This window comes from Strigops habroptila, chromosome 4 (genome assembly GCF_004027225.2).
Source record: "Strigops habroptila isolate Jane chromosome 4, bStrHab1.2.pri, whole genome shotgun sequence".
In the NCBI taxonomy this organism is placed as follows: Eukaryota; Metazoa; Chordata; class Aves; order Psittaciformes; family Psittacidae; genus Strigops; species Strigops habroptila.
The window spans coordinates 55,830,428-55,849,443 of NC_046358.1; the positions used below are offsets into that span (position 1 = coordinate 55,830,428).

The window sequence follows — 19,016 nt, forward strand, 5'->3', positions numbered from 1 at the left end:
CTAGGAGGGTCTAATTCACAGCCAAAGTAACTTGAAAGACTTCTATAGACTTTACTAACCTTTGCTTCTGACCCATAAGGAACCACAAAAGGTTGAACCAGATGGTGACACTCTATCACTGAAACACACCTTGCATCTTAGAGTAGTAGAATCATTTAGGTTGGAAACAACCTTCAAGATTGAGTCCAACCGAACACTCTTGCAACAATAAAACCCACCAAAAATAACAGTAAAAGCTGTCCTAGCCACCAGGAGACTAATACACCTGTGTTTTGCTAGTATCAGCACTTACTGAAACTCTACTTGCACAAATTATATATAGAGAAAGCACATTTGCAGATTTCCAAATCTCCAGTCAAATCCTGTACTAAATGGAGACAATGACTGCTCGGTTTCAGTGAATCTTTGAACATGTTGGCAATAAATCCTGAAAGTCTTAAACTTTTATTATGCCAGCACTTACTCTGCTGATTTACAGTCTGACTAAAATGAAGAATCCTCATGGTTGACTCAAATAACATCCTCTTACAGGGTTTCACAAAGACAGGTGAAGAAGACGACATAAGGCAAAATAATGGATGGAGAACTGGTGCATGACAACCTATTCATCTCATTTGTCACGCAAGTGCAACTCAAAGATTTTCCCTAGCTTCAGGTCCATACTTGTACTTACAAAAACTTCTCCTGACAAATTCTAATCAAGACAGATGGCAATGATAAGGAAAGACAGTTTATTTTACAGTTATTATCCAATAACTTACTATCCCACAGTACTTTCTAAGCTGTTCAGAATGGAAAAGATTTTAAACCCAAAGACTAGGTCCAAAGTTTGGTAAAGTCTAGACCCAAGTTCCCAGCACCAGTCTGTCTGTGCTGGTGGGAGGATGATAAACAACTTGAGAATGCCAGATATCATTAGTGATCTGGTTTTAATATCTACATACGCATCTCTCTACAAATTTGTCTAGCCACCCTCACTCCCCTTTTATTTTATATTTTTTACTGTTTTATACTATGAGATGCCAAACACACAAACCAATAAACTGAGAACATACAAGGATATCAAGTCCATTTCTGCTGAGATTTAGCACAGCATAACATGCCTAATAAAAGAACTAGAATGAATGCCGGTTACCTGTATCTTTAGTCAACTGCACAATTTAAAAAGGAGAACAGAACCAGAAGGAAGAAAGGCAAATCAACCTAATGAAAGGTTTAGACGTAGGAAGGGTGTGACAATGCTGCAAAGGAGGTCATTAGGAGAGGCAGGATTAGGGTCAGGGTTCTACCTAAGGCTCTTGGTTATTAATTCATCACTACCTTGTAGGGCAACCTGTCTCTTGGTAATCAGCATGAGGTCATTTCATCCAGCTCAGGAAAATTGCCTGGGATTCAATAATATATGTAGATAAGTGAAAAGGTGTAGCAGAGAGGTGAAAGAGAGAAATAAGTTTTTAGATGTAGAAAGCAATACAGATGCAGCCATATGTGCATGAAATATGGAAACACAACCAAAACCAAGAACAAGCCCAGAGCATTTAAATGCAAAACAGAGTTGTGTCATTTAAAAAGAGTTTTTCCTCTAAATAAAAACAGAAAAGAAATAAACTGATTAAAAAGAATAGTAATAATCTCCTCTATTGCTTCCATCCTGAAAATCCCAGAATTTAATTTCCATTTTCCCTTTTCCATTGTTGGCATTTGTAAAAGTTCAGAATACAATGGCAGGTATGTCAAACCAAGCCAGTATTCAACATTATTTCAAATTGACCTACAGTTCCCTGCTAGGATCAAAGCCAACTCTCCTCAACTTCTGTCTGAACTTCTCCATCTACGCCAGCTGTTCTATACCTGGCAGCTCCCAATACAAGGACTTTTTGCCTCTGATATCTTATTTTCAAGTGGATAAAATCAAACAGTAATTCCATGATCTACTCACTTGAATCACAGTCTTTACTAAAGTATTTGAAACTGTAACGTTCTCTCCATATAACCCTTCTATGCACACGCTGTGCTGCTGTCAGCTAGGAGTAACCCTGGTACAGCTTGTCAGGTGTGGTACCCTCAGTCAGCGATGGCAAGAACAGATGCAGCCTGCCCAAAGTGATAGGAGCATTTCATTGACATTGGTACAACCTACGCTCTTATTCTGAAGTCTCCAACAAATAAATAGGACCTCCACTACTTTTTCCTTTATGACATTGATTTCTTGGCACAGACCCATTTTACTGCAACCTACTGAATGCCTTACAGAGTTACTTGCTGAACTTCGTAATGCAAAGAGCATCTTCTTTATTTCTATGCCCAATAACATAAAGATATCAGTGCAGTACAGAGACTCTATAAGGCCACTGCATGTTACTCACACATTTCTCCTCTATGCTGTTTATAATAGTGTTAAAGTCTTGTTTTGCGCCTAAACACAAGAAAAATTGAGACATTGGCATGTTATTGTGTAAGGTAGTGTAAAACAGCCCCTCAAAACAGAGCAGGACAAGATAGCCATACAAGAATCCCCTGGAGAGCTGGACAAATGCTACAGTAAAGACAGAGACAGGTCAACAGACACTTCATGCATTTGAAGAAAGAGCCTGCACAGTTTATATGGCTTTCTACTCGCCTCACTAAGGTGACATCCAAAGTCTACAGCTTTGCTCCTGCATTCAAATGGTTAATCCATAAAGGTTCTGTAGTCTGATGGTAGTCTAAACTTTCCCAGTCAAAGCATACTGAGGCTGCCCTTAGATTTAAGTGAGGGTTTTGCGACTGTCAGCCCCAAAATGAAAGCAGCTGGTGGGCTTGTCATATGTGAAAGCCACAGGTTGAATCTGTCAGCATTACTTTGTAAAGGCTGTGGCTGAGAACAAGACTCTGCTGACCTGGATATGAGAACTTGTTGGCTGCAGGTGAGTTGTTTACTTGCATACCAAAGTAATACTCCAAAGCAGAGCTGCCCAAAGAAAACTTCTTGTCTTCAGACCACTGCCTTTGATCAGTATAAACTGAAGGACAAGGGAACAGTAACTGACTCTACCCGTCTTGCCATTATACTGTACTAATTCGTGAGTGCCTGTTATTTACAGGCATCTGAACCCACTGTGTGCAGCTGCATCACAGTCTTCTGATGGACTAGAACTTTCTTAGGATAGTGTTTCTTAGCCACAAGTAAGCATGCACACATTTGGAAGCAGACAATCTAAACAGACTGATTCTCTCAGAATTGTCAGGCTTGGGGTCTTAAGGTGTCCTTGGCTCAGATTTCCCCCAGCTGTTAGTGTTAAAGTCGATCTGCTTTGTAAATTACTTTAATGCTACAGAAAGGAGGACACGTAAGCAAAGTGACAGAGATGAGCCTTGTACTTTACATTCAGCCCTTTCACGCTCGCTCCCTGACCTGTAACAGGAGACTGTCTGCCCACTGTCTGTCAAGGCAGAAACAGAAGAGAAAACATGGCAGAAAACAAAACAAAATACAAACTGGAGATTGGCAATAGCGAAAAGCTCACATGTAGTCATATGGCCAAGAAATTTAGTGCAAACCTCCTGAGGCTTACACAGTGCCTTCCACACAGGTCCCACCTTGCAATCACTTTCATCATAACTATCCAGCAAGCAGCAACAGCTTGACAGAAACATGCCAGAAGCAGACCTTTACTCATACTTTGGTTCCTCCAATCCCTACAAAAAACTTCTCTCAGCCCAGCAAAGCACTCTCTGTGTCAGAACAGAGGTCATTTACCTTTGAACAGAGATTTTGTTCCAAATGCAGACAAACCTTTCTCAGAATCTACGAAGCCTGCAGTTCACTACTTACCTATCCAGAACGTCCTGAGGCACTTTACTCCCTCCAGCTCTGCTGTTGACACTGGCATTCTTGTTGGCAGTCATGGTCATTTCTGCTTTCTAGAAGTGTGGCTATCTGGGATGAAAAAAAAAACAATGAAGTTTTCAATCAATTAACCTTCAAGACTGTTAGAAGTACTATGCTGTGCAAAGGCAGAACTCCAAGCTGCTTTTCATTCTATGAAATGCAATCAGTCTCATTATGATCCTGAAAAACTAAACCCAACCTCTCTACTGCTGCCCTTTCACATCCAGAGACAAGTTTATTACAGCCTCGTGCTGTAAAGGGAAATATGGGAATTCGGTGTATGCTTCAGGTTCTGGCATGTCTGAAGAATGGAGCTTGATAAAGAGTTCACAAAATATCACAGGTTTGGTGTGGTCCTTTCATCCACCAGTATACGTGGAGAACCCAGTAACTGCACTGTGTGATCCTTGCAAATACCACAGCTATGACTGGCATTTTGGCCACAAAATCTATTCCAAGGAATGAAGAAACTTTTCTCAAATTTTAAAATGCAGCTCTATTATGGAAATATTTTCTAATAGTGAAATATATGCAGTAGAAAATATGTTGAATATAATTGCAATATTTTCTAATGTTGAAATATATTCAGTAGGAAATATGTTGAATATAATTTTCAAATCTCCTTATGGTATGAAAATATCTACAAATTGTTTTCCCTATTGGCCCCAAGATTCTTTATGTAAAACTGTCGTAGGATATTTTTAAGACCTCAGGTAATATAAAGAATCATTACTAATTCTTATTTATTTCCTAGTAATTTGGTAACAACCCAAAAGCTGTATATTTAATTTCAACCATTGTAAAAACCCTATATATCCAGTTAAGTGACCAAAAGATGAACCGTACTTCTGTAACATTGCTCCATAAATGGCAAAGAAACAGCCCAGCACAATGATTTATTTTGCCCTCATCCCATTGTCTTACTAGGAATGGTGTGCTGCGACTGAAGGGAGAATATGACAATATGGAGATAGGCCAGCACGTAATCCCAGGGGTATAAAAGTGGTAACCTCTAATAACATGCCCGTCTGCTGACTATATCCCGTGTTTCTGTGGTGTGGAGAACAGCTCTTGGTGGCAACTATTTCCTCTGTCATTGAGATTGTTTGAGAAATATTTTGCAAAATGAGGGAAAAAGGTGTTATCATGTCATGATAAGATCTCCCAAATGCCAGCAGAGTTGCTTGTGAAAGAAACAGAACAGGCTTATTCCACCTGCTGCTGCAGGAGTTATTTTCAAGGATTGTGTGGCTCTGCTGGCATATGCTCTGCATGGCTTCTGAGATGCTCCTTAGTTCATAAGCTAAAATATCTACCATGGTTTGCAGCATTGGCCTCCGGGGTCTGACCAGAACTACCAATTTTTATGACCATTAATGGCACAGCTAATGCAAAAATAAGGAGTATTACAAAACTTCTTGTTTACTCAAACCCACAGTAAGTCCAGACTGCGTGAGAAGCCAACTGTAATGCGATGCTGAAAAGCAAGCTGGGAACTGACAACACACATAATCCTTGTACTAACGGACCCATCACGGGAAAGAGGACATTCTCTAAACCACTTTATTCCAAACAGCTCTGCCACAAATAAGGTCAGCAAACATCTTGCAGATTGCAGATCCAGGGGCAGAGTCAATCATGCTGACCACAGACTCCAGGTCTTCGTGTCCTTCTGGGATTGTCTTGCAAGTATCGATTTTCCCAGATTAAGTGAAGATTTTTTTCCCAGCTGGTAACATTTTTTCTACACTGAAGCTCCCCAAATTCCAACAGTGTCTCGTTGTTATTGTTAGTGTTACAGTATCAACATAACAGGGCTGTTAAAGATCTGCCTGTTCCGACTGGAAAAGGGCTTGCTCAGGATGAGAAAGGAAACCCGCTGACGCTGGCCAAGCTTTCTAGGACTGCACATTCCACAGCAAGCCAGCAGCTTTTTCAACGTTTTCCACGCACCAATTCAATCCTTTTACTGTGTTAAATCTCTCTAAATCACTTACTAGCAATTAGGTGAGAAAAATAAGAGATATAAATGTGGCATAAGGTGAGTAACAACTGTTAACACAGTTCAGGATCATTTTCCAAGATTTGCTTTTTCTGTTCAAGATCAGAATAAGCTGAAGGGACCCTCAAAAAGATGGGATACTGACCTGGCACATTAAAAAAACAAACAAACAAACAAGTGTGCTTCTGTGTTGTGACTTTCCAAGAGTCCACTTTTTCCATACCGAAAATCCAATGGAAAAAAAAAAAAAAAAAAAAAAAAGTACTTCAAAGCTTGGTAAAAATGATTGTGGTTAATATTTTTAAAAGTGATTATTTAAACCTCACATTTCGAAGCTACCAGAAATGTCAAATAGGCCAAACTGTTTTGCTTTCAGCAAAAGATGAACTGAGTTAGAAAAGACAATTTCACAAGATGTCAAATTTGCTGACATAAGTGTTTTTCTTCCCATGCTTTTGAGATTCTGGTGATGTCAACTGACTTTTCTATGCAATTTTTCTGTAATGCTTCTTTTGCATGAATATTTTGCTGCAGGTGATGCTGGTAACGTCTCAGCATATGCAGAGAAAATCCAAATAACTGGAACATGGCAGAAAAACAGTCAATCCAGTGCATGGAAGCAAAGGCTTAATACCAAAGGAAAAAAAAACAAACACAAAAACAAACAAAAAAAAATCCACAAAAAAAAACCAAACAAAAACAAACAAAAAAACCCCACAAAAAAACCACAAAAAAAAACACACACATACACAAAAAAAAAAACAAACCACAAAAACCAAAAAACAAACAAACAAAAAAAAAAAAAAACCAAAACAACTCCATATCCCAGCTCCCAAAATAAAATGGAAACAGAGAAAAAAGCTCAACTCAATTTTATGGTCATGTAGTAAGAGCCTTCAAATGAGTTTGACAGCCATGTAAGTTTATTGTATCGTATAGTAACAATCACATCCCTTGGGCTTGTATGAGAGCATTCTCCATCACAGTGTGTGCAAATTATCCTTCACAAAGCAATGAAAACCAAAATCTCTCAAGTATTGTGGCATACTGTTAAAAATAAATCTAAAGATGGTCATGTCACACAGACTCCACGTTGCCTGGTTAACCATCTAACTACACTTTGCCTCAAAATGCAGAATTTGGTTTCATTTGTAAAGGTAAAGAATTACTCTGAAAAACTTATTTAGCCATAAATTGTGCTTTACTTCAGGTGTGGTCTCACTAATTTCACTAGGGCAACTCTCCAATTAGTAATTTAAAAAGCATAGATGGTAGGATCTGGATGTTCTCTATTATTACATCTATTTTGCCTAAAAATCCACAAACCATTTCTCAGGGTCAGAGTAAAAATAACAGACACGCAAAAAATGGTGTGATGGCAACATGGGATCTACTGCTAGTACCAGGCAAGGTTCATCATCCTGACTGAAAATGCCTGCTGCACTGCAGGTGTTTCCTGACAGATTTTTATCATTTCAGGAAGCCCCAGTGACACAATATTCCTTATGGACTGTCTCCCCCTTCCCTCCCCCAAAAGTTTCCTTCCACTGCCAAAATGAAAGTGTGGCCTGGAGCTTTTTTATGGACAGAAGGGGCATGGAAACAATCCCACTTTGTCCTAGTGAACTTTATGATGTTTTTGAACCTTTAATTCCATTAACAGGTGTTAGCAGGGGAGTTGTAAATCCCATGCTTCTCACTACTACAGTTTAAAATTATTCATAATTTTCTAAAGCATCCCAGTGCTTTGGAAGCACCCACTCATTACATTACACTATTACAGTGCAAGTTGTTCCTCAGCGACTCCCATTCACAAGTGGTTCAGGCTAGCGCTAGGCTTGGACTAAGCACCAGAAATGTGAAGGTAATCAACGGAGCTTTATTTGCACTATCTGAGAGTCTTGTAAGGCCTCAAGAAATCCTTCTTTCTTACACACAAGGTATCCACCGTTACTACACTGCAAGGACCAATTCCCTCCTCTCCTTCTGTGGAAGGTGAATAACATCGGGCCTAGTTATTCATATCTCGGCTCAGATGTGTTATAAGTGTCTTAGATCAACAGATGTTTTAGAGAAAACATTTTCATAATTTGAATGACAACATCTTTCATTCTGTTAATATAATGGGAGCAGAAGAGGTCTTTTCAATTGAGAGTTCTTCAGTTCAACAGACATGCATGTGTTTTTGTTTGATAGCTTTTTGTTGTTGTTGTTGTTGTTTTTAATAGAATCATAGAATCATAGAATAGTTAGGGTTGGAAAGGACCTTAAGATCACCTAGTTCCAACCCCCCTGCCATGGGCAGGGACACCTTGCCCTAAACCACGTGGCTCAAGGCTCTGTCCAACCTGGCCTTGAACACCGCCAGGGATGGAGCATCCACAACCTCCCTGGGCAACCCATTCCAGTGCTTCACCACCCTCACTGTAAAGAACTTCCTCCTTATATCTAGTCTAAACTTCCCCTGTTTAAGTTTGAACCCATTACCCCTTGTCCTACCACTACAGTCCCTAAGGAAGAGTCCCTCCCCAGCATCCTTGTAGACCCCCTTCAGATACTGGAAGGCTGCACTGTGCTCAATACTTTTTCCTATCCATATGGTCCTTTTTCCTGCTTAGTCTTAAAACAGATTCATTTCACTCCATTTTCTGCACTCATTTCTTAAGCATATTTTCCATTAAATATCCAGTTCCAATAAAAAGTCCATAGAGTGTGTTGCAATGCTTCAAAGCCAGCTTTCTGAACATCAGGAACACTAGCGTTGTTTATCTGGCAGCTTAGTGAAGAAGAATCCAGATTCTGCTGCTTACTGAACTCACGCAAGCAGAAGACAACGTATACGTGGGTCCAGTCCTCTCAGACAGGCATTCACTGGGACCCAGGCTGGAGCACTGGGCAGATGAAGCTAGGAAAGTGGCAAAGAGGATAGATGCTGGGTTTCTAATGGCTTGAGAAGGGAGCCTTTGAATGTAAGCTCCCAAGCCCTTTCCCAGCATTATTACTAACATGGATGCAAATTCTACATAGAAAATGTCTACGTCCAGCACGGAATTCAAGTGTGTCCATAAGATTTCTCTGCTCTGGACTTCTGCTGTTATTTTTGTTTGTCAGTAACAGTTCAATATGTGTAAACTCCTTGCTGTCTCGTGTGTTGAAAAGATTAACCTACACTTAACTGTCTTAGACTGAATCAATCTTTACTGCAATCGATACCATTTGTAAGGTATAATTTGGATTCTCAAGATCTGCATATGTTCTGAAGCCTTTTAAGGCAAATTATTTTCCTCTTGAAACTCCACTGATCTGGGATCTGAAAATAGGGGGAAATATTACTGCTTTGGTCTGCCCCACAGGGTAGAGACTCGGATACATAACAGGAAGGCATTACAGGGAAGAAGTACAGACTGCTAAGACAAACTCATGCTTTTGAGAGAACTTTGTAATAAAGACAAACTCTTAGAAATGCACTAAGAATAGCTGATTTTGTCTACTTATTTTTCTTTTAATGGCAGCTGCAGCAGAATGTCTCTAAGCCTTGAGAAGTTGAAAACATTAATATGCTTCTGTAAGCGCTTTAAGGAAAGCTTGCCCACATTTCAGGAGGTGTTGCACAGCTAAAAATTTTTTTAAGAGTCACAGCTTCGCTTTGTGGCAGTTTGCTTTTTCCCTTCCAGTAAAACGGGTAATTGAGTCCTCCCAGAACAATATCAGTTCTGATGAACTGGAAAGTCCAATAAATTCTTTAAAGATTTCTGCACTGAGGGGCCTTCTGTAGAGACTCCAAAGAACATTTTTATAAGAGCTACATGCTTTTATGAGGTAAACCTGTTCTCTAAGCTAGGCCACTTTAAGTTTAGCCATGCAATACCATACACTAACATAAAGAGATAAATGACCTGCTGAGCAAGGACTTGTCATGGAGATATTCAGAAAGTATTAATTCAACTATCTCATCCCAAGTTTAATTGTTACAGCACACAGCTAACTATGACCACATCAACAGGTTCCTTGCAAAACATGAATTAACTGCCTTCAAGTCTACAAACTGAAAAAATAGACCTTGTGTTATCAGCAACACGTACATGCCTAGGCCATGTTACACTCTAGCATAATCTCTAAGTGAGAAAACAATACCAAGCCATTCACATAGCTACATATATCAAAGTCCCTGATTGAGAACAAGTTACAATGTTTGTGGATAACAGAGCCAAAGGAAGAGGGTTGTCAAACTTTTTGTCTTTATGACACTGCAGAAGGCACAGATTTTACCTGGTATTAACTCCACAATCCCATCCAAAGCTTTCCTCCCTATAATCTGCAGACAGCCTGGTTCCAATCAAGCCAAGGATGACAGGTTTACTTTCAGCACAAACTTCCTAGTATAACCATCAGTGGTGGTGGACTCGGTTGTCATTGCAACCTTGCAATGCCAATCCACCTTTTCAGCAGTGAAGTCCCACTGAACTGGAGTGGATACTATTAGGAAACTGATGTTGCAGCACTTATTGGAGGGGAAAGCTGTTACCTCCTCTCAGTGTAGGCTGGCAGACCTGGGCGGCTGTAGAACCAGGTGGGTGAAAAGCAGGCATGCTGCCTAGAGAGGGCAGTTCTCTACTCACCCTCCTTCCCTATTTTCCTACCTTTCCCTTCTGGTATTTGTGCACTTTCCTATTTTATGCCTTCCTCATCTGTCTCCCTCACCCTTCTTTACCTTATTACTTCATTAACCTTCCCTCAAGCTGATTTTTAGCCTTGAATTGAAACTGGAGAGAACAGACCTCACTTGAAACACACTGTAGTCCAAAACTTGTGTCCAAATGTAAGAATTTAGCACTAAGCTCTTCTATTACTTTCAGTGCTGCTAGAACCATCACAGCTTTGAAATTTTGGCATTTGCGACACAAACATTTCCATAATGACCAGATATCACTATGAAAACAGCCTACTTATGAATTGTGTCTAATATACATCACAGTTCCTTGGTGTTATTCATGCTTTGTCCTTTCCCTTCGTCCTCGGGATATTTGCATGAAAACACCCATTCAAATCTCAGGAGCTCACCTGCTCCTGTTGCTTATTCCTCAGTGAAGTCATAGTCCTCTAATGGCAACATCATTTGCATACTAATTAATTGTGACACAAAACCCAAATTATTATTTTGCTAAGGAATGAATGCAGATTTGCTTTAAAGAAGAGGTTTTTTCATTGATTTTTTTTTTTTTTTTTTTTTTTTTTTTTTTTTTTTTTTTTTTGCATCACAAAGAACATCAGAAATGAGAAAATAGACTGCCCTTCAGTATTTCCTGCAGGGTGTCACCAGTCCCTACAGACATCACAATACAATTCAGAGCACAGTTCACTGCTCAGGACAGACTGCCTGGGAGCATAGGCTGCAGGGGAGACAAAGTGAACAAACCAAGCTGAAAGTCTTAGTGAGTCTTAAAAGGAACTTCCCTGTTGAGCTGACGCCAACAACTGAACCTTCCTTACCCCAAGGCTGACTGACAACGTTTGCTGTCAGCTGAGAATCATCCTGACTTTGCAGCTACAGTAGGTTTTGATTCATTAGAGCATCATGTGAGGCAACATACGGGTCATGGCTAGAATACAGAGCAAGCTGCTGTCTGCAGTGTTGTTAGCATACCTCTCTTGCTCCCCGCCAGACACACATGGCTCCCACTCAGAACACCACTACAGCACAAACTGCAAAATTAACAGCTGTTATGTGTCTCATTCTGGGTTTTAATAATACATGATGGAAGGCAGGGGAATCTTGATGCAGCTGCATAAAGACTTGAGAGAGAAGGATTCAGTCTTCATTTTGCCATACATTTCTTATAAGTCACTGGGTAAATGGCTTGAGTTATGCTAGTTGAGCTGTTTCCTTACTGCTCCTGTGCCATCTTTTCTAGAAGTAAGCTGTGCTACCCAGGAATGTCTGAAGCACATTCGGCCATATAGAGGCTTAATAAAATCTCTACTATATTGTACTTTAAGCCTGAATTAATTTTCCAATGTAGACAAATTACATCAATCTTCATTTCTCAATTCATACTTTATAAAGCAGAAACAAGTCAGAACATGTCTGTACAGAGAGGAAAATTTACACCCTAAATACTCCACATGAACTCTCCATGTAGATTTTCTTAGTACATGTTTAGGGTGGGCAACACACTTTCCAAATTACCTTACTTCATGCTTAGGAGTGAGAATGTAACCAGTGAATTATCTCAGAGCAGGCAGTGAGTTATAAATGAATAATTTGGCTTCCCACAGCCTGTGCAAACAGACCCTTGAGCTTCTTCTCCCATACCTTGAGATGCAGCAGTGAAGTTGACACTCACAAACCTTGAAAACCCTTGAAATAGCCTTCCATTTTGCAACTGACTATTTGTGATAATGTGGGAAACAATGCCACTGATCAAAGCACGGAAACCAAAGGGTTTAAACGGCCGGCTAGGCCACTGCAGCTGGTGGCACTATTTTCACCTATTTTCAGAAGGCCATTAGACTTCTTTTAGCATGTTTGCCTCAGACTCCTTCTGCAGAGCCCTTTCTGGGAGCAGAGAGGGAGAAAAGCACCAACCGAAGGCCAGGATGGCCAGGGAGATATTTTGCTTCCAACCCCCATGCAGGCAAATGGTTGATGATGGCAGGAAAGAAAGAAGGACAAACAGGTTTGTACCTCATCCTGGTTCTGTTTAGTGACAAAGCAAACAGGCAAAAATAAAAAAAAAAAAAAAAAAAAAAAAGGAAAAAAAGAAAAAGAAGAGAAAGAAGATTTTGAAAAAGAAAGGAAAAAGAGAAGACAGGTTCAGTCGTTTGCTACACTGAGTATTCAGGTTCAAGGCATGCTTTGGTAGGAGATGAGGTGACCTTCAGTATGCTGGCCACTGCTGTAAATAGAGTGAGAAACAAAGCAGTTGCATAGTTCAAGTCAGAGCAAAAGCCCTGGATCAGCATCCAGTGTGTATAACTGCCTTTCCCTAGTGCTAAGCAGAAGGGAACAGGCAAGATGGTTAACACAAGCAGAAGAAAATCTGAGATGATTTAAGGACCAAGTTTGTACAGAGATCCAAACAGTGCTTTGCTCCAGGAGAAGGCTGTAAGGAGCATTCTGTGAAGGACACTCTGAGGATAACCAACTATCCTGGCCAACACAGACGTCACCAGAAAAACTAACTTCACAGGAAGATGGCAAGAAGCATCTGGAGAAGGATGCGGAAGAGGTGCTTCATGAGTATCAGGAGGATTGAAAATCAGAGATCTTGAGCACAAGTAACTAATGGCAACAATTACACTGTCCTCTGCAAAGTCCTTCAACTTCTCTCTAATTCCATGCAGTAAAAGAAAACTAAATTCATTGGCATAAGCAGAAGGCAAGCTGACATTGTCACAGAATGTTGCTTTAAGTTTCAAGCAGCAGTGGGAGATCTTCAATACCAGTGTCTCAGTAAGGTCAAGAACTGCTATGTGTTGTTACTATGAATCTCATTGAGTTTAGATCACTATGTTCTAGTAATTGTGTTACTGTTGTGAGTCAGTATCTCCAAGAAGCAGGTCCTGTCCGTGATACCTAAGCTGCCAATGCTAACACTTCTAGTGAAGCAACTATTAATTTGGATCAACTGTCTCTATATGATGATATAAAAGCATCCTGGGAGGATGAGGAACTGGCTGGAGACCTCATGGATGTAAGCAGAAAATATTAGCCAAAACTGCCTTGGCTTGTACAAAGAGATGAGAACAACCTTGGGTCTGTCTCTTTTACTCTTGGCAGTTAATCTGTAGAAAGGCACCGAGATGATCTTAATGGTCCTGTACCCAAAGTACATCCAGAACTGACCCTGGGCACAGGCATTAGCAGCAACAAATGGAATGGCAAGCAGTTCTGTTGTTTGTATTGGGGATTTATGCCAGAACTGTTCAGGAGAGCTATCTGCTTACATTTAGAAATTATGCTCTTGCATTAAAGCAACGTCTGCAGGATTCAGGAGCTCTGAGCTGTGTTTGAGCTCTGGCATGGATTTCTTTTGTAGCCTTAGGAAAACTGCTTAAAGTTGAGATCCTCAAATTCAGTGCCAGAGAGAACACCCCATCACCCACACTCTGGCATCTGACTGGACCATTTTCCCAGAGCTGCTCCTATTTTTCCTACTCTACTTCAGAAATCTGTGGTTTGATCTCTCCAAGTATCACTCTGTACCAATGAACCAGGAGTAACTTTATGAATTAGCTCACACACAAGCAGTGAGGACATGTTCTTTGGTAAGTTCAAGTTCTCCAGAAACATGATGGGGCCCAGACATGCCGTTATCACCAATGGCAAACACATCATTAACAGAGACAAACCATACCTCACCAGCTTCTGTGGTCACCAAAACCACCCTCTCCTGTCTACCATGGCCGCCTTCCTGCAAACTGGCATCTCTCGGGGCAATGAGCACCTGGTTTGTGCACAGTGGTTTTCTGATTCCCTTCATGTTTATGAACCTCTTGGCTACTGCCTCCCTCTCCTTCAAAATCTATACATTCTAAGCCAAAACAAATAAAACCAAGCCCCCTGTGCTTCCAGGACAATAAACCACAGCAGGGCATGAGTAAGCTGACTGAGAGGGCGAAGCTCATGCCCTACCTGCCTAACTCCATCTCCCACCTCAGATGACTGAAGAGACAGGAAAGAGATGGGAGGGAAGCATGGTGCCAGCAAAATGAGTGCACCTCAACCTTCCTCCTAGCCGTGCCACTGAAACAGAGGAAGCCCATGGAAGAAGAAACAGGGAGGAGGGGTGAGGACTAGGCAAACATCAGAAAAGTTGAACACTGGCGGAAAAAAAGTGAGATAAAGGACAGCTAACATACTGTGTCAGAAAAATGCAGGTGGGAAACAAGGAAGTTAAGAGACTTTTAGAAGGGAAAAAAGGTAGTAAGAAACAGCAGGAGGGAAAAGAAGTACACTCCCCTTCTTCACCTCCGTGCTGGGACTGCACTCTGTGTCCCTCAGAGAAAGTAGCCCATCTTTCCTCATGCTCAAGGACATTTTCATTTCATGGCTAAAATTTCCCTCATGGAATCAACTTTGAATTTTCCCAAAGATACTTCAATGGATCTGCGATACTGCAGAAACGTGACATAAGACTTCACTGAAAGAGACAAAAACTCCTGCTGTCCTGCAAAGCAGGTGTGACTCCATGAGTGTGGGAATTGTCCAGACTCTGGATAGCTGCTTATTCAATACACAAACTCAAACTCAAACCCCAACTCAAGTTCTTGAGTCCCTAATTCATGAGTAGATGCTCATCCCCCATGCACATATAGCCCTGTAGTGACCGCAGGAGTCTAACAGTTCCCAGACTCCTGCAGTTTCTTTAGAGAATTGACTTGGGAGGGGGAAGGGAAGAGAGGAGAGGAGAAAGGATGGAGAGAATATTGGCATCTATACCATAATCTCAGTAACATAAACTAAGCACAGCAAACTACTTATTGCCTTTGTTAACAAAAATTATAGTAGCTATAGCAACAGAAAAGTAGGGGCAAAAAAAGCCCGAGACTTCATAAAATCCCCAAAGAACACAGCTTTCTAATATGGAAAAATCAAGATTTATTGCACCAGCATCTCCCATGAGGCAGGGCTATAGTAGTGCACAATGGTTTCAATTAAAAGCAAGAATCATTAACCAGTGCAGCTGTGCTTAGTAGCTGGCAGACATTATCATCTCTTCCAGTGAGCCATGACTTCTCCAGGGACCCAGCTGGTTTCTCTTGCTGTGTGATGTGCCCTTCAGACCCATTTCTGATGGCTTTACATCATTCTCTGTCAAGCCCTGTGACAGTGACTAATGCCACTGCTCAAAACGGAAGATCAGGGAAAACACTCCTGTACTCAAGTCCCTGTGCATATACCCACTGCCAGCCACCACACACCAATATCCCTACGGCACGCCGTGGCGTGGCACTGCACACTCAGTCAGCATGTCAGAAAGAAAACCCTGCTGCCTGTGTGTATTTTCCTTCTCAAATACACACCCTCATAAGCTCAAAGAGTGGAGGAATGTCTGGCACTTCTGCGGTGACCATCTGGCAGAAGCACCGCTCCATTTTCTGGCAACTCAACCAGGGTCTTAGAACAATTATCTCAGTTCCTGATTCAAGCACTGGAGACAGAAGATCAAGTTACATTTCTCTCCAGCCATCAAAACTAATTCAGTTTTCACTAAGTCAGCCTTGCTGGAATTTCACTCTTCCACACTAAAACAAAAGAGGAAAGTGTGAATCAACACTGAAAAGCCATTAGAAGAAACATAAGGAATTTCAGGAGTTGCCCTTCACATGTAAATGTGAAAAACACCAATAAGATCCAGTAGAGAAGGAGCTGCTTCTTTCTAGAAGGGATATTTTTACCAGGTAAAATGGTGATAAAATGAACCTATTGCAAAGGAAGTGGTACCATGGTCCTCAGTTCTATTCACTGGCTTTATAACTGCTGTGTATTTACACTGCTTTCTTCCCTTACTACTAGAGGCTGGTTTATGAATTTGTGGAGAACATCTTCCCAGCTATCGCTCAGCCACAGGTGTCTGCAGCCATCAGAAGGGGCGGCGCTTTTCGCAAGAAAAGAGTTCAGCTCCCACAGCACTGACCTTTACCATCTGCATGAAAGGAAAGTTTCTACAAGCTACCACAAGTTTAAGTGTTATAAATCTCCTTTCATCAGGCCTCCAACCACTAGACAGTGAAACAACTGGAAACGTTTAAACCTGTTTTAACATTGGAGGCAGCAAAACACTTACCCACCCACCCACCCGAGCTGATTGCAGCCACCCAACCGCTATGGACTGCAGCTCCTGCCAACACAGGGGTTTCTGTTGAGGCTTCCTGGAGCAACAGGCGCTCCCAGCAGAGCAAGGAAGCAGGGCAGCAGCCGCAGACATGCTAGCTCTGTTCTTGTGCATGCTGCATTCTGAGTAACAGAAGGAGCAAGGGGGTTTAAGACAAAACAAAAACAAATCCACAAATAAGCTATGAATGATATCAAATATCTTTTAAACTTTTCCAGGTTGTGAGATGGTATTTGATGATTTGAAAGACCTTCTCCTCTTTCCTTTCATGAGAAAGATTTACGTACTGCTGGGTACATGACATGTTAGAGACCTCTCGAGAGACCAGCTGCTGTTCCAAAGAACTTACACTTCTATGATAGGAATTTCATAAATGAAGGTACTAACTATCTTCCCAGATGCAGGCTTGAATAGACCCACTGTACTGGTGAGTTCTGCTGAGGGAACAATCTTTCTTCACAGTCCGCAGGGCGGGAGTAAACCCAATGCAGAGCAGCATTACAGCATTAACTGTTTTACTCTTTCACTGGAGAGGACTAAGACCCCCAGGAGCGGACAGACAAGCAGTGCTGCCCGTAGCCCTGCAGCCAAGGCCCCACCACATGGCCTTGTGCAGACTGCTCCCACGCTGCATCTTGCATGGGTGATTCAGACTTCCCAAATCCCACTTCTCTGTTCACATTGCAAGACTTCACTGCTGCAATGCCAGAGAGGGCATGAGAGTATGCAGCTTCAAACACATGTCAAGAAGAAACCGTGATCCCATGCCCTTCCATTCAGCTGGATGTGTCCAGGAAGAACAAGTAGCCAGTGCGTTCAGGAATAGGGGCCCCTTTCTTGTTTTCAGTTTGGCTGCAGTGCCATAATGTGCTATCAGTCATGTTTAACAGTATTAAAACATGTAACATGAACTTGAAATATTTGTTTGAAATGATTAATTTTACCCAGACAGCATTTGGATTGTCACTCCAGCACCAGCATTTCTACCCAAAGTTTTAGCACTCATGTTCCTACTTTAACTCAATTCAAAACTGTAAGTAAAATATAATGTAATAGGAATTTGATTTTGCAATGATCTCATTGAAAAAGCATATCCAGCATTGCCATTGCAACACAGAAACAGCCACAGGAAAAGCCTGAGTGACATAGATTAACACTCTGATCAGATACAATTTCATCCCCTTCTCCCTTGCAGGGAGTGTTTTGGCCTCTTGCCAAGCAGAGAGCACTCCATACACAGTAGGTTAAATTTGGTATAGCACCCACATGGAAATAACTTCTTCAAGACAAGGCCAGGGTGTAAAATCTAATATCTGAACACATGTGCTCTCTCGCTCCTAAAGCAAAGTTTTGACTCAAACTTTCCCCACCTCACGGAAGTCCATATTTGAGCAAACTTTCAAGTGGCAGCGTCATAGACCCTGGCACTGAAGCTGGCACTCATCTTCCTTTTATTCCTTCCTATGGATTTAAGCTGAATGCAGCAGAGGTCAAATTTGGATCTGCTCCCTGACGAAGAATATTTTTATTGTCTCTTTTCAAATGTGATTAGTAAAGTAACTCTACATCAATCTGACCTTCAGAATTACACCTGTCTACGCCCAAAACAACTCATCAGTGAAAAAAATGTCACTACAGACTTTGTTATGATCAATCAAAACATATAGTTCACCTAGTGGCAGGGCAAACCTGAATTCTACTCCTCTTTCTTAGAGTTTACGCTTATGTGGTTGTCAGCTAAACTCTAGTTTCAGACACTCTTTTGCTAGTGTTCATAAAGGATGGTATCAGAAATTAAACTGTATCCCAAACTTCCCTCTTGTCCCCTATTCCTTCACTGTTCCTCCTTCAGTTCAGTTGTATGGACACTGATCTTTCCAATACCAGTAAGCAGAGAATTGAAAATGTGCATCTACACACAAATTATTACAGCTATATTATGCACATATGTATGCACAATACTGCACACAGAATTTGTTCATAAATTTCACAAACAAAACTTGTCTATTTGTAAGTAAATTAGCTAGAATAAAGTATACACACAGAGTATAAATACTGCTTTCCTACTAAAAATTTCATCATCATAAGATGAATACAGCCTTTGAGGCTTATAAAATCTATTATGCAAAAACTCTTCAGCTTCATGTGAATATATTTTTTCCTGGGTTCAATTAATGAACACATCTAAACATTCAAGGCAGAAATTAATCAGTTTTGTCTGGCATGGCATCTACATTACCAAATTCCACATGGTTTCCAGTTGGTACCACAAAGTTGGCCACAGTTCATTCAAATCTCAGCCCCA

The 19,016-nt window shown here is 41.0% G+C and overlaps 1 protein-coding gene across 8 annotated transcripts in view; it reads right to left on the minus strand.

Annotated features, from left to right (window-relative positions):
- The window catches only part of DENND2B (DENN domain containing 2B), a 181,940-nt gene that overhangs the window by 96,002 nt on the left and 66,922 nt on the right, over window positions 1-19,016 (minus strand). For all 8 annotated transcript variants that reach the window (XR_003991093.2, XM_030483962.2, XM_030483957.2 and 5 more), the window contains one exon: window positions 3,815-3,919. Coding sequence is in view for 7 of the 8 variants with exons in the window: in XM_030483962.2 (XP_030339822.1) it covers window positions 3,815-3,894 (80 nt within the window). In the remaining variant the exon portion in view is untranslated. The remainder of the gene's footprint in view (window positions 1-3,814; window positions 3,920-19,016) is intronic.